The 23775-nt window shown below is 38.9% G+C and overlaps 1 protein-coding gene and 1 pseudogene across 4 annotated transcripts in view; both read left to right on the top strand.

Annotated features, from left to right (window-relative positions):
- The window catches only part of LOC145495977 (uncharacterized), a 192652-nt pseudogene that overhangs the window by 42218 nt on the left and 126659 nt on the right, over positions 1-23775 (top strand). The window lies entirely within an intron of this gene.
- Positions 1903-17572, top strand: LOC145496047 (contactin-associated protein-like 5). Of its 3 annotated transcripts, XM_081475660.1 has the most exons (8): positions 1903-2066; positions 10230-10603; positions 10913-11062; positions 11886-12008; positions 14183-14305; positions 14886-15199; positions 16036-16175; positions 16909-17572. In XM_081475660.1, exons 3-7 carry the CDS (start codon positions 11050-11052, stop codon positions 16171-16173), a joined length of 711 nt encoding a protein of 236 aa, XP_081331786.1. In that variant the 5' UTR covers positions 1903-2066; positions 10230-10603; positions 10913-11049; the 3' UTR covers positions 16174-16175; positions 16909-17572. The 3 variants fall into 3 exon arrangements, with proteins under 3 accessions (XP_081331786.1, XP_081331787.1, XP_081331788.1); XM_081475661.1 differs by lacking the exon at positions 1903-2066 and having other exon boundaries at positions 10165-10603; XM_081475662.1 differs by lacking the exons at positions 1903-2066; positions 10230-10603 and having other exon boundaries at positions 10824-11062.

Here is a 23775-nt window from a genome sequence, read left to right as displayed (position 1 = left end):
GGGCGACCCTGTTTTTTTTTCTGTCTCTCTCTCTCCCAAATCCCGTTCGTGACCCTCTCGCTTTTTCGGCCGTCCCTAATGACCGAGAGACTGGAACAGGCTACTGATTATATTTTGACATTGCTGTTACTGCCGTGTTGTAGATTGTATTTACAGAAGACGTAAGTTGTCAAAAATAGGTATAGGCGAGTGCAACTAATAAGAATTTACAATACGCGTGATGTTTGAAAATGCTCTCAAAATTGGACGAGCCTTTAGGCGAGTGCAATTTGAAAGAATTTTCACACATCACGAGTAGTGTTCTCAGGCGTTCATTGCTCGATGCTTCATACGATTACGTGTTTGTCAATCACAGTGACGTCATTTTCTCTTTCATAAAGTAAGTTACCAAATCACCATGACATATCCTTACCTGAACAAATATCGTATACACAACAACAATTAATTACACGACTTTTTGGTACAAGCGTTAAGATCGTGTTGTATTCAACAAAATCCGGTGACATCACCGCTCAGACTGACTGAAAAAATCTAAATCGTTGAGACAGGCAGCTATATGCTAACAGTTTTCAACTTTACATGAATACTCTGATCCCTTTTCGTATTTAAAATTACTGTTGAATACAAACGTTAATACATTGATACAAGGTTGCTCTCGACCTAAAGTAAAACATTCGCAAATACTGGTGGAAAGGAGCCTGAATGAAGCAATAGGCAGAGCTGTAAACAAGTTATCTTGCCGATGGAATTTGTGAATATATAGGCTAACCATGTAAAAAATACGTTCTCAGTGCTTATATCCAGCGCTCATGGTGAACTCCAAACTGGACAACACTTTATTTTTTTTATAAGAATATTGTTTATTCGACCGAGGCTGAATATTATTATTTTTCTGCCAATTTTAGGCTGAAAATATTCTTGGGAATATTGTTACAATATAGCGTATGAAATTTCTGTTTTCAAATGTATAAATGTATTTATTGTCTTGATGGTATTAGATTAATCTCTGAGGCAGCCTGCAGGCATCAGAGTATCGAATATACGGCTAGTGCTGTTTTTGTTGCTTTTTGCCTAACTTATTCTTTCACGGAAGAAAGAATTTTATACGGCTTAGGTTAAAACATTTTGTTGTGTTGAGTTTACAAATTTTTCAAATATATTTTTCGAAATCTCAGTGAGCCTCGGCTTTATTCCTAAAATATTCTTGAAATTTCGCAAATTTCAGCCTGGACATTCTTATCAAACATATTCTTAAAAGAAATAAAGAATGTAGTAATTGCTGGACCCTCAGTTGAGGTCCTCTGAGCAATACATCCAGCTTTGTACATTGATTTTCGTTGGCTTGATTTACTGACGAATGTCAACTATAATTGCTAATATAATGCCTAGCATACAAACGAGCTAGACCCCAGCTAAATTATTTTTTTCGAGGGTATTTGAAGAAGACTAGTATCATTGTAGTTACGCGTTTTCAATCCTCCATTTAGACTACGAGTAGTCCCTCTTTCGCTTAGTCCATCGTGCGTGGCGGGAAAGAAAACCGCGAGAAGAAAATGCCCGCGTGAAACCCAGGGTATAGAATCTAGTTACAAGTATCTGTTTACTACAGGCTAGAAACATAAGAAATCTCCATTTCAGTCGGTTTTTGGACTTTCTGGGTATCCACGTCAGTTTTATAGAGGTGTCCGCTCAATAGATGAACAATTTCCCGACAATAAAGGGAACATTTTGTGGGACCTTGGCTACCGTTCGCTTAATATAGAGTGTCGGCTCAATGCGGGTTCAGAGATGCAGGATTGACGGTTATGGTTAATTATACACTTACGTTGTGTTAATAGATGTCTCGGGAGATATTTACCAACACTCACGTATCTAACCACAATCCATTCATCAAGGAGGGAAATAAGATCCCTAAAATCATTGTGAGGCAGATGCAGTTACATATTTTTAATAACTGATGTCCATAACCAAGTATTCATTTCCAACCTGCTCTTGAGCCATTTGGAATTTAGGAACGTTCAATTTCTTGGGGAAAATATCATCGAATCAGACTGTTAACCAAGGCGGTGAGTTACGCATATAATCACTATAATGATTTAAAACATTATATATAACGTTTTATAAAATAACTGAGATACTACGCACGCTCTGATTGGTCAATAGAGTTGCTAAACCTATGTTCTATTGTACCGGTAAACCATGGTTCCCGATCTATGGCAGCTCTACGCGGGAACTAGACAACTAGTAACTCTAGCGATAACAAATGTAGTAAACAGTTTTGCCTTTCACTTGCTGAGATATCAATCACACGAATATCTTTTCATTCAACATAGAAATTTGCAAGGAAAAAGAAGGGCCAGAAGTTGGTCGTCATATAAAGCTTTATCTGTTTTTTCCACGGCAAAAATTCTACGCCGACTCCGGTTACGCTTGAGATTAAACTTAAGGAAGTTTTAAATCCTTTTTTCGGCGCGATTGAGTCAACTGGGCTTGACTGATCAATTTAGGTTGTCAAAAACGCAGGGAAAATATTTCTTTCTATCAGATATTTTGAGCTTAAATTCAATGCATGCACGCACAACGCGATAAATGAATTTGGTTTCCATAAGCTTAGCTTTCAGGCAATGGTTTTCATTTAGCAAAATACCGAGAAACACGGACTTCTTAGCCTTCAACATAAGTAAATAAATTCTGAATAAAGTTCGGAAGCAGCGTTTCTGTAACTAACCTTTATTCCATTCGCAAAACTTTAAAAAGTTATCGTTATACACTACGTTGAATCACGTCGCCAAGCACATAAACTTTGGACTACTTGCACACTTTTTGTACAGCCTTTTACTTTCGTGATGACCGATTCCAACTACGAATCCCTGCTTTCAGAATACTTGTGAGTTAATTAATATTCTTTTCGCCTTTCACCGATAGCCATTTCCTTTCCTTTCTAAGGGTTACCGTATACCTTTAGGGGTGCGTCGCGTCGAAGTGATGTAGCGCGTCCGGTTTAAGCGGTAGATACCTAAACCCCCCCCCCCCCACATCAAATTAACGCTTATAGAGCTGGCTATCAAACTATACCAAGAATTTTGAAATGAAATGAATTGCCGAGTTTTTCAGGACCACTAAATACGAGTGCCCTAATAACCTTTTGGACGCTACAAGTCAAAGCGAATTTTGTTTTTCGTCAATTTATTTTTTTCCCCGGTTTAAGGACAAAAAGCGCTAAAAAAGGGTGTTTCCGTTTTGCCATATTCAATTGCAGTAAAAAGTTACAGAACATTTTCTAAATAGTGTTCAAAAAATGTGAAGTGATCGTACAAAAATCGCTCTCGGAGAAAAAATATTTCGAAATGAACAATTCGCAGACGATTTTTTTGAGGGCAATCGAAGAAATTCCCTTTGAGTTGTAACTCTTTAGAGTGTCTGCTTCAAGCGAAAAAATTTATTCGAGAAAACAGCGCTCAGAAAAATCTCTTGCTTCGCAAACAAACTCCGCCCACAAACGCCTTCAACTGGGTTCTCAGATCACTGAGCCAATCAGCGTTTGGAAAGTTTTTTCTCGCGGTGAAATTTACCCGCGAATCTCCAAAACACCCTTGTGTTTCGTAATGCGCTCAGGGCGGAGAGATAATTTTTGCTGTAGCTCGGTTTTTCTTGAAGCTGGCCTGTCAAACTGGGGAAGACGAAATAGGATACGAACGCTAGAGTGGCTGGGCGGAGAAAACAAACAAACAACAAAACAAAAAAAGCGCGGCGGAGCGAATGTGCATGGATAATATTCCAATGGATCTCAATGAGTCCGACGATTCATCGGTATCGGACTCAACAGAGGAGTCACTGAAAAAATCGTTGTTATCGCTGTCAAGTTCCCAAATTTTTACAGAACCTTTCTCTTCTCTTGACTCGATCTTTTTGCCCGCTTCATACGACCGCCATAACTTCATCCACGAGGCCAATTTTCGCTTCTTCACTCTGAGATGCATTTTCAATCGTTCTTCGCTGTTTTCGCTTTTCAAACTGGTCCAAGGAGTTTTCCGTGGTCCATGTTTACTTATTACTTAATAGAATTACACCTAATACGAAAAATGCTTGGATTAACCATGCTGATCAACTGAGTAGAGGTGAGTAGCCAGCCAATTCGTGGTATCCAAATAGGTGATATTCCCGCGAAAGTCATCTCGGTTGATTGCATACGCGTTATAGGGCTGTCAATCAAGAGGGGACTTTTACTTCCGGCCACAACGTAAAACCTCCATTTCTCTGCCAATATTAAGTTTTTTTTCAATTTTTTTTTCAGAAATTAGAGTTTACTCTTCGGCCCAAAAATCCAAATTTGAAGAAAATTGCCGATCTGAAGGTATACGGTAACCTTAAACTTTCTTAGGGGGAAATGTTTTCGTCGCTTTGCTCTGCGGATTTCGTGTCCGGCGCTGAGTCTCTGCTTTCATTCTTTCAGTCGCTGCGATTGGTTTGTCGCGTCATCTCATGAATTTGATGAGAATAAGCAGCTTGATCACAAAAGTACAATAAATGTTATGTTTCAACGTCGATTTTTTTTCCCGAGTTTTTTCCCCGAACCATTTCTTTACGATTAAATGGATAGAAAAGCATAACAAAACAAGACTGAAAAGGAAGTGGAAAATCACGCTGCAAAAGAATTCAGGTGAATGCTATATATGAAGCAAACTTACCACATAAAATAGAGAGTACAAACGGACATAACTAACTTTTATATGAAGCTTGGGTAGGTTACGTGCTAGAACCCAATTTGCAAGGTCCCTAGGAAATCTATAACATAAACTTTATTTCTTGTTTGATTGTTCTATTGCCGCCTCACAACTTAAGCCTGAAAATGAAACACGTATTGCAAAGACTAGAAACAATTGCTGTTACTTGTTGCTTGCTATCTGTAAGAAATTTTATAGTAGGAAAATTTTCGTCATAGTTTGACTTGTCCCACAAACTTGTTAGGGCATGGGTTGAAATTATGGAATTTCTCTTTGAGTGTTCAACTTTATATTTCACGTGTTCACTGCGCTCACCCGTGAGACATCTAGTTGAACACTCAAAGGGAAATTCCGTATCTACGCGCGCCATGTATGTATCAGTCTCTATGTAATTAATTTCTTCCTTAACAGACGATCGCTTGAGATAACATGGCTCAAAAATATAAAAATCGCACTTCATGCATTTTTCTTTGAATTTTATTGTTTTCTAATTTTTTCCCTATGATGAATTGTCCCAAAACTCCAGAAATTCCATTGGCAACTGAACAGGACAGGTTCAGTGAGGGACGCTGTGTTTCAAAGGCGATGTTATACCATGTTGCAAATCAATGCGGAAAGGACATTCTGGTATAATTTGTATTAAGGCTTCGTGGATGATTTTAATTGTATTTGCGAGTTCGTCTTCTTAGTCTTGTTTACAAAGATAAATACCTGCAGATGCACACTAAGGGAAAACATATCGATGACATTAACACCTGCCTACTTAACTAACGTCAGTAATGGCACGAAAACGTGACGGTTTAAAACAACTTCTGCAAAAAAGAGGAGGCATCTTGCCAAAACCCTAATGGAAATCTTGAGATCCAAATCCAACCAACAGAGGATGAAGAGGACAGTAAAAACCCGTATGTAAAATGAAAAACCCTAATTTCAAGCGATTACTTTTGAATAATCTACAGAGGGTAAACGAGGATGTTCGCCTCCATTTAGGTTTAAGAATGACCTTGCGTTCATGCCTGTTTAAAATATATAATCATTTTTTTCCTCGAGAGTTCAACCCTTGTATACACCAGTGATATATCGGGATTTAACACTGAGGAAGTCTTCAAACCTAAAATTAGCTTGTTTTAAATTAGCGGCACTTTAAGTTCAGCCTTGCTGTATCAGCAAATCGATCCTTAAAGTGCACCTAACCCCAAAAATTTTTTTCGCTGAAACAAATCTAGACTTTATTTGAAGCATTTGGGCGAAGAAATTTTTGAATTTGGTTGAATCCTCAATTTTCTATGCCCTTTCAAAGTCGCGATTAAGTGTTTCACGACCGCGTTTTAGGGAGTCTGGGGCGGCGGTACCTGATGACGTCTACCCAGGAACCAAACACAATAGCGCCTCAGTCAACTCACTGTATTTGCTCGAGAAAATAGAATACAAAACTAATCGTTCCGATGTATTTTGGGACTAAAACGTCCAAGTTTTGTCTCAGAATCATTTCTTTTTCGTCACTGGAGTCAGAGTTAAGTTTCGATTCGGAAGGCTCCGAAATAAACTTCGATCGAGCACGTTCGACAACTGTGAACTCACTGCTTAGAGCTTTGAGAACAATTTGCAATATTTCAAGCGACGACGGGGAAGACGTCTTTGCGGACGAGCTGCTTGTATATTAGGAATGGAAAGCTAAATACGAAGTGGAGGAGCAGGCAAACGAACAGCAGGAAAGAAAACTCAAGGACTGCTTTGGATGGTAATTTCGTCAACTAAATATAAGATTCCCACGCGTGTTTATAGCCCGTTTACATTTGTCCTAACCGAGAATGTATTTTGTCAAGGTTCTGTTAAATCCAGTTTGTGTTTTACTTTCAGTTGAATGCTTCATGTTTATAAGAGCGACGTACGTGTTGCAGTTTTCGAGACTTGATGACCTCCAAAACATTGGCTTCGATCGATTGAAAATCGTATTGTTTGGACCTGTATTTTTGAAGCTGCGGGAAGCAAGGCGGAAGGAAACATTTCATACAATTACCGATTTCACATTGTCACACGTTTTAAGTCGTAACTCCAAATAACCAATGTAAATTGTTCTCAAAGTTTGCAGTGAAATTCGTCGGATAAGCGAAAAGGATGTGTTCCCTAAGCGGTCCGCAGATAATGTTACGCGGTCATATTTTCGACGCTATTGCACAGAATCTTTGTCACACTGCTGATTTCCAAACCTTCGAAAAACTCTGTGAGTCTAACAATTTTGTTATCATGTAATTCTAGAGGATTAATGTTCGACTTTCATCTAAATCGAAAGAGAAATAAGTGTTGGTTGGCGGCGTACAGTTGCGATCTATTTACGTATCAGTATAACGCTTCTTGATCATGACCGGATCACACAACTTTGCCGGTTATGTTATAAATACTGCGGGATTGGAAGATATAGGTTGTCGGTGGTATTTCTAGAAATTGCTGGTTAGCTTTAAGCAGAAAATTTATGAAAACAGCGTTCGAAAGTCTGCGGAACAAATTCCAGTGAGAGCTCTTCAATGGTTCTCACAGATTCAGTTCGCTTGTTTCGGTTCGACAAAATCAACCATCGTTTACGTCTTTATTGCACCATTAGCCGATCATCGCCAGTAAATTGTACAGTATACCTTTCTTTAAATCTGGAATATTGCTGCAACAGCCGATAGCACCTCTGGAAGGCGTTTCTGCGCACTTTTCGAATGTGTATTGTACCATCCTGAAGATGAGAGGAAATGAGATATCCAACCTTCCTGGGTAGACGTCACAAGAGCCGCTGGACCCATTCTCCTCAAACTCGGTTGTGAAACAAAATGGCGGTGTTTTGGATTTCGTCGTGGCACAGAAAATCGAGGATTTAACGGAATCCAAAAATTTTTTCGCAGAACTATTTCAAATAATAAGTAGATTCGTTCTAGCGAAAAAAAATTTTTGGGGTTAGGTGCACTTTAACTGACGGCTAACTGAGAGTGCACATCAATCAAGTGAACATTAACACGGACATATGCAAACCACTAAACAGGTTAAAAGTGGCTCTTTTAACATCAGGGGTTGTTTTAGGTGATAATTAATTAAAAGCAAAATAAATAATTCATCAGATACAGCTGCGTTACCTCCTTCGTTTATTCTTAACTTTCTACATATAAAGTTGGAAAAAGGTTAGAAAGCATTGGACACATTTTATCGCGCGTTCAAAATTTTACTACAGATTTTTCGATTCCGCAAATGAAATTTGAATTTATAACGTGTAATCCAGTAACAAAAAATCACCAGCTCTCTTTGCGGTAAATATTCTGATGGGCAATTGTTAAATGATGTCACTTGGGTAAATAATCCCAAAGCATTTAGATAAAATACAGACGTTATAGCAATGTTTTCTGGCATTTTCGCATCCTAAGGGAAATAGTGATTAATTTTGAATAGTCGGTGTTAACACAATATAGAAACTTTGACCTCGATAACGATATTTTTCAAAATATTGTCCAAACAGAAAAACAGATCTTTGTTTTTTATAATATATTTTCATGCTTTCCGTAGTCTATGGACGACGATATAAATGGATTAAAAAAAAAGTTATTTCAGCGGCTTCGACAAAATCTGGATCGGACCAGACCGGATCACGGACCGGACCACGGATCGGATCACGGACCAGATCACAGAAAAAAATATTAAAAAATGAAAAAATTCAAATTTAAGATTCAAAATTTTGCTGAGCAAATCACGCTAGAGTGACTACTGTTGTGACATGCTGCGTGACATGTCCTTATTTGTCAAACCCGTATTTAGAGATTCCCGGATGTGCGAGAAGTGTGATCTTCCCGCCATTAAAAGATGACTTGTTGTTTATCAAAAGGTCTCTCCTTTCTTATGTCTGTTAAGTGCTCTCTGGCATATTGATACAGCTGTGGGCAGAACGTTTTATTTAATTCAGGTGTGATATTCTTTTAAGTTATCTGCAATAATAATATCAAAGGTAAACTGTCAAAAAACGAGTCAGCATGGTCATAATAAGACGAACGTATAAATCAAAGGACAAAAAACTAAAAACACACTCAACAAATTAAACACCTTATGATGTCAAACAATTTCCCTTTTCGGAATAAGTCTGTGCTTTTAGAAGATGTGAGTTTGGAATACGATATTTCTCACTGGAATAAAACGAAACAAACCACTTGCATTTCAAAGAAATATAGCTGTTTTGCAAAAAAATCTAGGAATCGTTTTCACATTTTAAGACATAACATCAATCGTCTGAACGATAACGCAACCTGAGAATAAAAAACATTTTAGGAGTTACGTTACGATATTTAGAATCATTTTCAGGGTCATAAAGAGTTGCCTTTAAATATAATAAAACCTTGAAATGATCGTGTTCTAGGGTAGAAAAATACTTAAGAGGCAAGGAGAAATCAAAACGGAATGAGGATAGTTAAGGATGGTAAAGATTAACAAGGATTGCAAATTGAAAAACTAGGCTAGTTTTTTCAAGATGCGCAAACCGTGACGTAGCTCCAGCAAACTGTAACGCCAACTATAACGCTCGCATAGGACGCGAAAATGTAGCCGAGAATTAGCTACTGAGACTAACAACAATTTCAAAAACGAGAATGGGAGGTTCATGCAAGCTTCGAGCCAGCTGAAGTTCAAAGTATATAGCTTGCACCTTCGCCGTTCGCACAAAACATAACTACAGCTGCCTGTTCGTTAAAATTTAAATTCGTCATAAATTAGGCGCTTATGTGGCTCTTTAAATGACCTCTTGTCATTCTCTGTAATTAACATGTCATTAGTTGCGTCAAATTCGGGATTTTTGGCATCAATGCATGCAGCACGTAGGTGGTAATGCGTGGGCCCGAAATGAACTTGTAGTTTCCCGTCCTTCATAAACGACTTATACTCATTAGTAGACTCAAGTACATCATTTGACGGATCAGGAATTTCGTATGGGACTCGAATGGTCCAGCCACAGCCGTAGCACTTAAAGGCGTTAGTGTCCTATAGCCATTTAAGTTTATACTCGTGGGTTGCGGAGCTCTTCGGCCCTTCTTTCAACGGGAACTGCGCTCCATTATGTCACGCAGACTTTATTTTGGCTTGTCACGCATCATTTCTTGTTTTCATTTAACATATTTTAATTTTGCCCTTTGATTTTTCATTTAATATATAGATTTAGCCAAGCCTATTGATCCATCGTATACCAGCAGGATCATCGTTCCGGTTGCTTGCTTAAACATTTTGTAGAAATTACGTACGCAATATATCAGGGACTTTCCAAGAGACGATTGCACAAGAAATATGTCAAAAGAAAAGTCAACAATGCGCCAGGGGTTAGTTTGCGCCGAAATTTTGCCTTTGCAAGTACTCCTTCCTTCTCCCTCAAAGAAATAACGTGACTTGAGCCCGTGATCCAATCGGCACACTAGTAAAGCTAAAGCTTTGTTCTGTTTTATGTAATTTCTCCATGCACTTATCCGTGTTATTTTTCAACCATTACATCTACAGGACTACAGTGCACTACATAGGTATAACTGGGTCAAAGTCAGCAAAAATTATGGCTTGACAGTGGGTCTATATCATCGCTGCATTTCTGCTTTGCCGAAAAGCGTTCGTTGACTCAGCTGTTGAGGAATGCAGCGGTGAAGCTGAATATTCCATCTCGGGAATGATGCTACAGCGACACATCTACAAGAAGATCGCGGAAGCACCACTCGGTAATGTGTGATTGCAGGAATGTTATCGCGACGTTAGATGCCAGAGTTTTAATTACGTCATTTCCAAGGAAACGTGTGAATTGAACAACCGTACCAAGGAAGCCAGACCTGAAGACTTCGTTCCCGACTCTGACAGATATTATTTCAAACGAGACAAGGATAGAGGTAAATTAATGTCGATAGCAACATTAAATTCATCGATCACTTTCATTTTATTTAAAGTTTATTTTTTAATGATGGGCATAATATGATTTAATTGTTTTCCTATGAAATACTGGGTGACCAGAATTTCTAACCGAACAAATGCTGCTTTTGGAGAAAACCTCTCTCAGTCGAGAACCGAGGAAACTATTGTAATTTTCGTAAAATATTCATAAATTTTTTTTGTTTTCGTCAGCAATGCAATGATTTCTACTAAAAAAAAGATCTGAACGATGACCTTTTCTTGAAATCAACTTTGTTACTGTTTAACAGTTCGCCTCGGTTCTATCCCGGATCTACCTGCAAAATCTTGCAAAGAAATCAAGGCAAGTGAGGGACAATGGGCTGATAACGGCAACTACTGGTTTCTTTTCCTTGAGATTGAGAAAATTTTACTTGCCTACTGTGACATGAAGACAGAGGGTAAGTACCATTAATAAAAATAATATACGATAATCCAAAACCGATTTGATTCAAAGACAAGACAAGACATGACAACGCGAGGCAAGGAAAGGCTATACACGAAACGACACGAAACAACAAGACACGACACAACGCGGCAAGATTTTTAAGGCAAGACAAGACAAGACAGAAAAGGACGTGACAGAATGTGAAGGACAGAATAGTACAAACTGGATAGGAAAGTGTAGGACTGCAGAAGAGAGAACAGGACAGGACAGGACAGAACAGGACAGTACAGGACAACGCATGATAGGACAGGACAGGACAGGACAGGACAGGACAGGACAGGACAGGACAGGACAGGACAGGACAGGACAGGACAGAACAGGACAGAACAGGACAGAACAGAACAGGAAAGGGAATGACAATACAGAACAGAACAGAACAGAACAGATCAGGACAGGACAGGACAGGAAGGGGAAAGATAGGACAAGACAAGACAGGACAAAACAGTACAGCTCACATGGGACAGGGCACACTCCGGACGATACAGGATAGCATAGGGCATTCAGGACAAGATAAAAGAGGACAGTACATAGCTCTTAGGACAGCAGAAAAAAGGACAGAAAAGGACAGAACAGGTCAGGAGTGGACAGGTCAGGAGTGGACAGGACAGGAGGAGACAAACCACACCAAATCAAGGCAATCGAACTTAGACCAAATAACAACAAAGACAAAAAAAACAAACAAAGCAAAAGAGAACGAAACAAACAAACCAAACAGAAGAAAACGTCTTTTTTGTAGTATACAATAATCACTTTTTGTTGTTGTTGCTGTGTTTTAGACGCTGATGAATGCAGCTTATCGGAATCCTTCTGTGACGTAAATGCCAACTGTAAGAATACACTGGGTTCCTTTCGCTGTTTGTGTAAACCTGGATTTACTGGAAACGGAAAAACTTGCAGTGGTATAATGATATATGTGCTCAGTAACATTTTTACGATACTTGTCTCAGAAATAAAGCAATACCTTTGTTACACAAATGCAATGGCAACAATCTGGTTGTGATAGTTTCAAAATCGCGTCCGTTCTCCAGCAATTTCGTGCGACTAGCACTTGTATTTTGTCCGTCAGCTTTATTGGCGGGACTAGTGTCCTTGAGTCCCTTCAACCATTCTTCTTGGTTACAGAGCGACCCACGGTCGCTCAGAGCCTAAGATCTTGTTGACACTGAACCTGTAGGTTCCACCAAGTTTTCGCCTCTTCGGCTTCTTCGAAGACGAAAATGGCTAGACGTTTTCTTGCGTTTTCGTCCTGACATGAAGAAAATTTGACAAGAACGAAAGCCAACTTGCAATGAAACAACCAGATCGAGAACAGTTCGCGTGCACAAATGAAATATCACACCGTAATTCGCATTACAAGTGGCAACTGGCGGTAAATTTTAATTAGAGGTGTCAACGCGCCGTAAAGGGGTTAATGAGATTCAAAAATAGTTTTTCTCTTTATCTTAAAAAGTAAAAAAGCTTTTTTCCCCATTCTTTTTGCAAAATATTTATCTCAGTCTTCTCAATTTGAGCACCAAAAAAAAAAAAAAAAAGATTTTTCGCATTTTTCGTAAAAATCCACCTACCATGATACCTCAACTGAGTCATCGTAATTAATACTATGACCTGAACCATGGTACTAAACTTATATCTTTATGTATTCATCTAAATTTTAACGCGCGCTCTGATTGGCTGAAACAGCGGCTTTATCAGAGAACAGATGCCTGGAACTTGGAGGAGGAAGCGACCAAGCGAAATGAAGAAAAGCGGTCCGTTTTACCTCACTGTCGTCGACAAGCCGGTTTCAAGCGTTTGGTACAAGAAAACCCCAATGGGAAAGAACACCACAAACACAATCATGAAAAACATGAAAAAGAACTCACCGCTTAAGGATCTGTGTCCCGAGAAGAATTTGACCAACCATAGTGCACGAAAAACCGTGGTAAAAAAGCTGAAAAGTTCTGGTATCCCGAAGTGTAAAATAAAGAATACCACACGCCACTCATCTGCCAACGGGCTTGACGATTACGACTCAGGAGACGAACGAGAGCAGCAGATCATTTCACGAGCCATTGACAACACTGGTCCTGTTCCTTCAAGAGGCGCTTTAAGTCAACTTTATCCTGCAAATTCCACTGCATCTTTGTGTGCTCCTGGGCATGTTTAAAATTTCAGTCACTACAGCGTCACCTTGAACATCGCCGGGAATGATGCCGTTCAGAAGAGCACAAGTGATATAAGGCGAGCTGAGGATACAAACGTATCTTCATCGAAGAATCAGATTCTGAGTGATCTGAAAGCGTCTTGAACGTTTTAACTTTGTTTATAAAAGCTCTAACTTTATATTTTCAAAGTTGAAAGCTTGTTAGCAGGCCTGTTTGTCAATGTCCTGGTATCTTTGTGCAAAAATAAAATTTCATTCAGCTCATTCGTGCGTTTGTGGCGATTGATTCTTTGTCAACATTAAATGGCTTCCCATGACCGATTACTCAAGAGCGCAATTTCAGCAACTTCTGAAAACACGCGTGATATTAATCCTTAATTTTACTCGGCCCCATGCGATTACCTATACAAATCAGTGAAAAAAATCCCGATAAAGTAATTTGCCTGGGAGCCTTTGCATTTTTTCAGTATTACTCACATGACCATGAGCGTGGCCTGATGACGTCATCACTAGTGTTACTGATCATGAAAAAGTTAAAACACATGAAATAGCTCTGAACTAACTAAAAATGATGAAGTTATATGAGAATAAATTTTCCTTAACAACGGCTCGAAAAGATCAGTTAATGGGTCCTTAACCCTACCAAAATTTTAGCCTACAGGTTCTTAATAGCTAGGGTCGTAAGCTCGTTTACTGTATTGCACCCACAATCATTTAAAGTAAATTAGAAGAAATGGTACTGTAATGTCCTTCAAAGAAGTGTAGCGGAGTTAAACGTCGTTCAAGTAAAACTGAATTAAAATACCAAAGACGATGAAACTTTAACACGAAGAGGAAAAAAGTAATCAAGTACAGCATTTAGTATAGTATTAGATTCCATTTTGTTACCGACTTCAATTGACTTAACAAGATTTCTCGTCTCCTCTCCAGATGTGGACGAATGTAGTGCTTCTATCCCCGTGTGTGACGCCAATGCCGATTGTAAGAATACTCGTGGCTCTTATCGCTGTTCCTGTAAGAGTGGATTTATGGGAGACGGAAAAAGCTGCAGCGGTGAGAGAAAAGTAAATTATTTATTGAAGTACTTAAAAGTACTTCAGTATTGTAGATGCAGAAGAATGTAGTGTTCGATCCACTTAGCGCTGTTGCCGTTGTTCCTGCAAATCTACTGGAGATGGTAAAACTTGCGGCGGGTCGAGGAAGGTAAATTAATTAAAAGAATAGAGCAACTCATATCAGATGTTATGTTGAGGAGGTGAAGAGAGGTTTTTGTTTTCAATAATGGTTATAAAAATACTTTCCAAAATCTATGACACAGAACTGTTCATAAATGTCAGCATGTTTAAAATAATGAAAATGCAGTAATTACAATGAACCTGGTTTCTGGAGTCTTCTCTCTCAATCTGTGAATCAAGTGGCGTAGGAAATCAGAATTTTCACAGATTATAACACCAGTTGACTGATACCCATGTCTGTTGTAACCAGAGATACTCGATTGGGCTCTGCTTCTGAGCTGAAGTAAGGTCTGCTTCAGTGCATATTTGTAAAATCGTGCGGCGAATAAATTCAATAAAAGAGACTGCAACTGACATATTTAATTTGTTTTTTTCTCCTATTTTGATTGTCCGAGCAGTTTGCAAAGCAGTTGGTGTCTCCAATACTGGAATTATTCTTGATAGCCAGATTACGGCAACTTCTGAGTACAGTTCTCGCTACAAAGCGTATTACGGTCGCCTGCATGGTAGCAGAGGTGACGGCTGGTGCTCAAGGGTCCGCAACACCAATAACGACTGGCTTCAAATTGATTTCCGAAAGACAATCCAAATTTGTGGTGTTGCTACTCAGGGCGATGTAAATGGCGATGAGTGGACTACAGTCTTTAAGTTGTCTTTTTCTACTGATGGTAATAGCTGGAAAACTTACAGAGATAAACAAAACGTCGAAGTGGTATGATGGTATTTTGTACACTTTTTTATCTTTTAATTCGCTTAACCAAATTCCTTTTCGGCATTTTTTTTTTTTTTTTGTCAGTACTACATTATAAACTAATCAACAGTAAATTCAAAGGATTGAATACACATTTTATAAATTGCATAGACCAATCACGTGGTACGCTTTGTTTTAGCTGACGCCAGTTTTGACCCAAGCACCAGCTCTCCAGTTTTCTGAATGAAAGGGCGAGGTTTCACTCTGCAGTTGCTAGAATAAAAACACATTGAAACTAGTGTAGGCAATATCGCGGGTCCCAATTTTTTTCCTTTGAGGTCTATAACATGGAATGATGATACGATATAACTTAGTAGGGCGTTGCGTCATTTATAGCAGTGATTTTTGACCATTTGGCTACAAGAAAAAATTGTTTATTATAAAAAAGTGAGCAAAATATTGGTGCAGGTGTCCAATGAGATGAGTCGCGCGGGATGATCGGTATAGCCTTCTAGGGCGCTATTGGAATTTTCCTAGAGATATGACGAATATACATGAAGGTATCCAATTTTTAAGCCTAAATGTTATGCAATTCAAGGAGAAAAAAAAAAAGTCATTATCACACGTAAGAATTCCTACCGTTGGTTTCGTGTAAACTTTTTCGTGTCATTCCCCTTTGTGAAAACAAAATAAAAGGAATAAGAAAGAAAAATAAAAATAAACAACAACAACAACAACAACAACGAAAAAAAAAAAAAAGAAGCCAAACAAGGAAAAGCAAACAAACAAAAAACAAATTAAAACAAACAAACTAAACCAAAACGTTTTTAATCCTTCATATCCCTTTCATTATATAGGAATTTCACAAGAACGGTAACAGCAGTACTGTGGACCATCACAATTTGCCAGTTAAGGTTTCCGCAAGGTACATCCACTTTCATCCAATAAACAGGTACAACTGGAACTGCCTTAGAGTGGAGGTGTACGCCACATAATGGTAAGAGGTTTTATTCTGCAGCGAGATTATACAATTGCGTGGGTGCTTCTTATTGTCTTCTAGAGACCCTCTGAACCCTTCTTATAGGTTAACATGAAGAATTCAACTGAAAATGTGCACTTGGAAATCTATCGGAGACAAACAACCTGGCGACTTAAGACCTGGCCAAAAGAACTCGCAAGTAGCCGCAAGTAGTCGCAGGTTGAACTTCCATAGAGACTTGCGTTGGGTGGCCAAACGGAATTTGGAAGTTTCCTTGCAAGTACACGGAAGTCGCCAAAAAACAAATTTCAAGGCTTAGTCCCGCGCGGCCAAAATGTAACTATCGCGTAAACAAAATGATCGATACTGCGGATGATGTTGTAATTTATGAATAACACGCAAACAAAACGGATGGAAGTCACTCAACTTCCGTTGACTTAGGCTGGGTAATGAAACGGTGAAAAACTTGTGTCGACTTGCGGGAAAATTTGATCTCGACCAAAGTAAGCGCAAGACATCATCGCAAGTCGAAGGTAGACTTAATCTTTAAACTTGCGCCTACTTGCGAATCCGTTTGGCAAGGGCTTTAGGAAATAGAATCGATGGAACTCATAGCCCGATAAAAAAAAAAAAAAGATTGACCCTGTAAAGTTGAAACGAGCGAAACTGCATGTACTTGAAGGATTTCATCCGATTGTCCATCATAAATCTTAACGTTTTTTTTTTTTTTTGTGGTACAATGTCTTTACAGGTAACAAGCCAAAGAGTAACTCAAGATTTCAGAGTGCCCTCGATTCGTGCATGAACCTATTAGTAGTATAGTGGAAACCGGTCACTTTGCTTTGCTTCTTTGTTTATTTGATTTTTGGCGTAGTAATCTCAGGGATCTATTCTAGCTAATACATCATAGGTCACTGTTGTTATCTCATGAATAAAATGTAGTGGACTTATTCACCAACAAGTGGTCATCTCCTCTTCTCCTATAGCTAGTGCAATGTTTAAAGCACTGTGCAATAAAAACATTAATTAGGTGCATTTATTGTCAAAGAAACAAGGGAGGATTAAAACATCAATCACGACCGTTTACCCTCTTCTCTTCATATATAAAAGTTACAGTGGAACACGGTAAAAACTAGACTACGAGTAGTCCCTCCTTCGCTTAATACGGGAAAAAACCGCCAGAAAGCCATTTTTTCTGGCCGTTTTATTTCACGTCATGCACGCACTATGGACTATGCGAAAGAGGGACTATCATGAGGCCAAAACACTTAAAAAATACATCCCAAAGGCTTGGAAAATACCGAAATTCGAGATAAGAATTACCCAAATGCCGCGTAAAAAAATTTCAAAGTGCAGTAGTGCAAAATGAGTACCCATAACCTCAATTTAGTTTTACTTACAATCGCCCAAAGGACTTCCGCGAAAAATAACTTTGATTTTAACAAAATGCAATTTTAAAATTAATAGCTGGTTTTCACATGACGTCACTAAAATTCAAACTACAAAACTATTGATCTTCCTGAGATTTTACTTTAATGATGTATAAAAGCAGCTGAAAACTAATATTCATACAAATTTTCGCTCCGAATGGGTTCTTGGTTTTGTGATACACTACGCTTGAATTTCTAAACTTTTGGGTGACGCGGCATCTACATGACGGCCTAGAGAGCTGTCATGATGGTTAAAAAAGTGACTTATTTCGGGGAACTTGGCTATCTGAACAGTTCATGTCTCAGAAGAAGTATTATTTTAATGTTTTAGAGTTTCTCGAGGGATAAATTCACGCTTTTGTAGCAAAACTCAGTGACAGATGTTTCTGTTGGTTTCCGGCCGCCATGTTGGTGCCCATACCGATGGGCACCAGCATGGCGTCTCCATAGAAATCTCTGTAAATTCAAGTAAAAAATTAGCAAAATTTTCCGCATATCTCGCATAAGAAAAACTGCTGTGACCAGAATTTTGGCGAGAGTCTTTGCATATTTACCTTCTTTCATTTTCCAGATTCTGGACTTTATCTATTGACCGGTTTTGTTTTTTACTTTGATCTATTTTGAATTGCGTGACACTGAAAACCAGCAATTTTCGAAATCAAATCAAGTCAAATTTGCTGCCATTTTGGTACACCATTTACTTTTCACCTCTCAGTTCTTGTCTGTAACAGAGGAATTCTGACTTAGAATGAGGAACAGAGTCAGACAGAATTTTGTTTGAGTTTATAGTAACAAATCTAAAACACATGTGCGAGATAATTTAAGGACTGCACGATTGAAACACTTCTTTTCTCAGGAGTTATTTGAGCAATGTGTTGATCTAGTCGTGTGGGTCGTGTGTGATTCGAGTAGCGAGGCTTCTTCTCCTTGACAGTGAACGTTGTTTATGCAGATAGCTAGGATCTAATCCATGATCGTACGCTGAAGAAGCCAAGTTGACGACACACCACATTTGCATCATTGATATCCTCTTATCATCACACACTGTGCCCCATTGTCCGTTATGATAAACTTCATCGCGAACATAATCCGGCCGGGGATGGAAGACTCTCACTTTATAAAAAAAGACGAGGGACTCGTCATACCTTTTTGGTTTTAAAACGTTTTTACGGGACCTCTTAAGATTTTTAGCCTCAAAAGATCCACAGCGGGATCTTTTGCAGTATCTTTTAGAGTATATTGAGCCGAAAAAACGTATGATGGAAAGTTATGTGTTATTTTAGAATTGGTACCTTTTATGGGTTAAAAAAAATTAAAGCCACGCCCCAAAATCAGGATTTTGGTACTTCTTAGGTGTTCTTTTCAACATTTCCGACGAGCACCCCAGTCTTTTTTTTTTATATGGGAGCACCTCCCGGGCCATAGTCAGCCCCACCATTTAGTAAACCAACTTAAGTGCACTCTACACTGGCGTCTCCTCACACTGGTGGTCCCTCTCCTGAAAACGGGTAGTAAAGATACGTAATAAGTTAAAGGATTGTTCTAACGGTAAGTAAGCAGCTTGCTTTATTTTAGCTCTGAATATTAGAAACTATATACGGTACGGGTCCATCCGCGATACTAACTTAGACCAAAATAAATGTCCACATCATCCATTTATTAATCCATTATCTCATTCGCTCCTGTTGGATACGAGATTTAAGAAAAAAACTCGGCGTGTTATTTATCGCCTTGTTTCCAACAATTTGGCAAATGGAATAGCAGCCCTTTTCACGGTTAACTTTTTTCATTTGCATTACAAAACAGTCCAACATGCATGAGAAGCGATTTCGGGCAATTTTGGAGTTTCTGTCCAAAATTGCCTTGTATTTAAATTAAATTACTTTGTAATACAAACGAGGAACCGTTATTATTATTATCATTATTATTATTATTATTATTATTGTTATTATTATCATTATTATTAAAAAAGGCAAAGTATTGTAAAGTACATACATTCCTCGAATGAGCGAGCTACCAAGCTAGAACACTACGCAAATTATAGTGGCGTCACATGAAAATAAGTCATGAAGGATCCATGATAGTGTTGATTGCAACGGCTTCGCGAGCATGTCTGCGCTTTTTGCCTTTGAACCCGGAGCTGAATAAAACAGACTTCCACAAAGGAAGGCTCAGACTATCTGGTCGGGAATTCTAGGATAAGTTACAGAGGCATTTGCTGATTAACGCGAGTTTTCTTTGTTAATGTGAGAACCTCTCGTCAGGTTGAGTCTCTTGAGGGGAGTCAATTAGCCTCCCATTTTTCCTTGGGGTGTGGCTGCGGCTATACGTAGGCTATTAATTCTGATTTTTGTACGTTTTAAGAGTGAGTTTTCACCATAGTATGAGTGATTTTTCACCTGACCTAAGACGCTTGTAAAAGCGAGGCTGAGCTCTCAACGTGGGTGTCTGAGTTTTAACAGGGATTTAGACCCTCGTAAAAGTGACTTAGGTTATAGCATGGGTTTATACCGGGATATGGATATAGGCGCTTGACGAGGCTGAGGTTTCAGCGTGGGTGAGTCGGTTTTCACCGTCAGACGCATGCCAGTAACAAGAAGATCTTTGAGATCTTACAACCGCGCTTTTAAAAGTTAACTGTTTTGGTAACGCTACAGTCGCAATGCAGTGCACATTCCAAAGCAGTCCTTGATTACTGCAGACACCACATCACTTGATCAACACAACCTTTATTCATTTGTAAGGCCCAGTTCAGACGCCGAGCTTCTGCCGTGCCGAACTTAATTGCAATTTGGTTCGACTGTAGCACGGCAAAGAAACAACTCTGATTCAGACGTCGTGCCAGAGTCGAACCAAATTCAACATTTAGCGATGCCTCGTAGCAATTCTCCTCCCAACTCCCCTTGGGAACGCAATCTCGCCAAAATACATTAATATAATTTATGAATTTTGTTTAGCGTGCCAAAAGCACGACGTCTGAATCACTGCCGTGCCAGAGTCGTGTAGCACGGCAGAGCTTGTCGAACTTAATTGCTTGCCGAACTTAATGCAAAAGTTTGATTCAGACGCCGTGCTTCTGCCGTGCTTTTGTCGAACTTAAATCCTGAATTTAGTTCGGCACGGCAAAAGCACGACGTCTGAACTGGGCCTAAGGGTACAGAAAGTAATTTGGGACCAGTTGCTGGCTTGTAAGGCTGAAATTATCAAGAAGTAAGCTTTTTTTAACTTGAACGTAACGAAGGTGGTGAACAAATTGAATAAATTATCGGCTCTTCTCACTGTCTCGTTCTGTTTTTTTGTTTCGTTCTCTTTTGGAACCCGCCGAGGTGATGTTTTCGTCTAAATAACCTAAGGAAAGTTCGAAAAATATGTTCCTCTTCAATTTTCAGTTCTCAGGCAATAATCCTGGATTTTTCAACCGAAAGGTCGGTTCGTGTTATGTTGGTGTGTTTCGGTGGCTATGGGCGAGCGTCGCTTCCTTTGTTGACTCAAGCAATTAAGCGAGGTGACAAAAAAAATCTAATTATATTTAGTTCTGGTTTTGTTCGATTTCGTTGAAATTTCAATATGATGAAGCTGGATTGTTAAGAAATAGATGTTACTACTGCCGATATGAGGTAGCTATTAACGCTAAAGTGATATATCGCCCCGAAGTCGGGGTTTTGAAGATATTTTTTTGCAAAGCGTGAGTTCGGCGTGACTGTGTAATCTGAGATTTTTGTTGACCCTCAAGAAACAAGGTTTGGCGAGTAAACATTACAGATTGCGTAATTCAAAGTTGGCCGAGTGGAGATCTGCGTCTGGTCTCCGACAAAAAAAAAATAAACCACGGGTAGAACATGAACCGCGCTCGGCCCATGGCCGCGCGGTTAATTAAGAGAGGTGAAAGTTTAAGTGTGAGTGAGTTTTTACCGAATATCCGATATGAGAATGATTCCTTCAGCGAGTCACGTTTCCTCTGTCGGATGACTAATGATGGAATTTATACGATTGTAAAGCGATGATATTAGTTATCACCGGTTACTGTTAGAATGATTCGTTCAGCGAGCCTCATTTGGCGTCATACTCATAGGTCTTCCTAACTCTTTGTAAGCCGTGAACATGTTAATGAGTTACAGTCAGTTGCGTTATACTGTGCAAATATGAGGGTTTCTATCGGAATGTATAACAGTTCGAAATATGGAAAAGACATTAAATGAGAACAACTCACGTGGACTCTTCTGTGCACTACTTATGCTTCTCTGACGTTTGGAGGCTGTTTCAAAGCTATTCCAGAAAGTTTTAGTTTAACTATTTTCCTCTCTTTGTTCCAGTGAATTTATTCACCGAACACAATCCACTGGATTGTCCATTGGATTGTGCTTCCACTCATCATAGGAAAACTACGAACTGGACTACCAATCAAATTGTCGTAAATTCTTTGGGAATATATTTCATCTTCTTATGACATTATCATACAAAATGAATCCACTGATCATTTGAACTATGTTGCTATATTTAAGCTATAAAACAACGACAAAATAAATGTTCGTTGTTTTTAAGTATTTCGTGGCACTATGGCAACAGCTGCTCTGTTGATCTAAATGCATTTATTTATCTTAATTCGTCGGTGCAATGATTTTTTCTACATGTACCAGGATATATATTATTTTCTTTAGCAAAAAGTAAATTGATGTCCATTTTAAATTCCTGAAAACAGTTGTTTCCCGTAACCAAAACAACGGTTAACCGCTTAGTGACCCTCTGAATAACCTATTTCTTCATGCCAAGGCAAATCACTGAAAATGGCATTTCTTTGTACAAACAATCGAAAACACTACTTTAACTGTTCGATTTTTTGTAAACTGATTTAGCCGTTCTGTATCACTTGTATATAAGACCTCAGTATTGTAGTGCACATGTACACTGCATGCAACATGTCTGGTGTGTCTGAGTTAAAATATCCGGCAGGATTGGGCCAGCTGTTATATTTCACTTATCCCGCCAAAGACTAGAAAAACAATGGAAAAGCTGCAAGTTTAAACCGGTTTTATTACCTTTTGTTCTTTATAAGAGCCCAGTATTTTGTTCTGAGACAGGGTTGATCTTGAACAATTAACTTACTTGACCTGACCAGAATTCACAAATCACGCGTTAGTAGGCGTCTCCTTGATTTTGTAACGCATCCACCAAAGACGGAAATAGTCCCATTATTCTGGAATAGCTTTGACGAGAAGGCTTCTGATTAGCTCAGAAATAGACACAGAAGAGGAAATCAGCTTCGGATAGCGAACTTTGTGAGTTTAGGCTGGAATACATTCTCACAGGGTTAACCAAGGGTTGGGAGAAGTAAAAGTGGAGGGGGATGGGCGGGGGCGGAGGGGTCAAGGGTATGCTATGTATTGAATCGAACTACCCATCGAAAGGATGAATATATCGAAAAAGAAACCTTCCTTGTATGCATATTTCTTTTCCCAATTCGTGCAAAAGTTATTCGGTTAAAAGAAATCCATATTCTTTGCACCAGCATTAAAAGAGAAGCAAAATGAAATAAACATATTTCAGCTTTAAGATACCGTATATCGCAATTAACCCCTGCATCCCTGTATACACCTACTATAGCTGAAACCCCAAGCTGACCATGTCCTAGAATTAAGAATACCAGGCACTCAAAAAGCAGACGATTTGAACTTCTGAGAGGCTGCAGAAGATCCGCCTCCAGCTTAAAATAAGTCCATCGCCGCGGGATCACATTCTTACAACAAAATTAAAAAATTGTATAGCGAAGTTTGCCACAAACGAACAAACAAAGAAACAAAAACAATTCTCAGGAATCGAATCGAGGGAAGATCCATCTATTATTCGGCTTGATCAGTTCAAAAGGCCTGATATCTTTATCTGCCTTTTTCATTTTTTATCAATTACAATTGATTTAAAGATTATCGGTGACTATTTACTTTGTCAAGAGTCCATTGTCTTTTTGCGCCTGACTTACGCTGAAACAGCTAAAACGCTTTTTATTTCCAAAAATCACGCTCTGGCACCAGATTATAAACACAATCTTAAATAATGTAAAATAAGACACTTCGTCCAACAATAATATTCTTGACGAAAGAAACTTAAAATGAAACAGCCTAAATTTAAACTTTGGTCTGTTTCTTCTTCAGTTGGAAACTTCAAGGTCCCTTGCTTCAAATGCCAAGTACTCT

Source organism: Orbicella franksi, chromosome 8, assembly GCF_964199315.1.
Source record: "Orbicella franksi chromosome 8, jaOrbFran1.1, whole genome shotgun sequence".
Lineage (NCBI taxonomy): Eukaryota > Metazoa > Cnidaria > Anthozoa > Scleractinia > Merulinidae > Orbicella > Orbicella franksi.
This window is presented reverse-complemented; position numbering and strand designations above follow the sequence as displayed.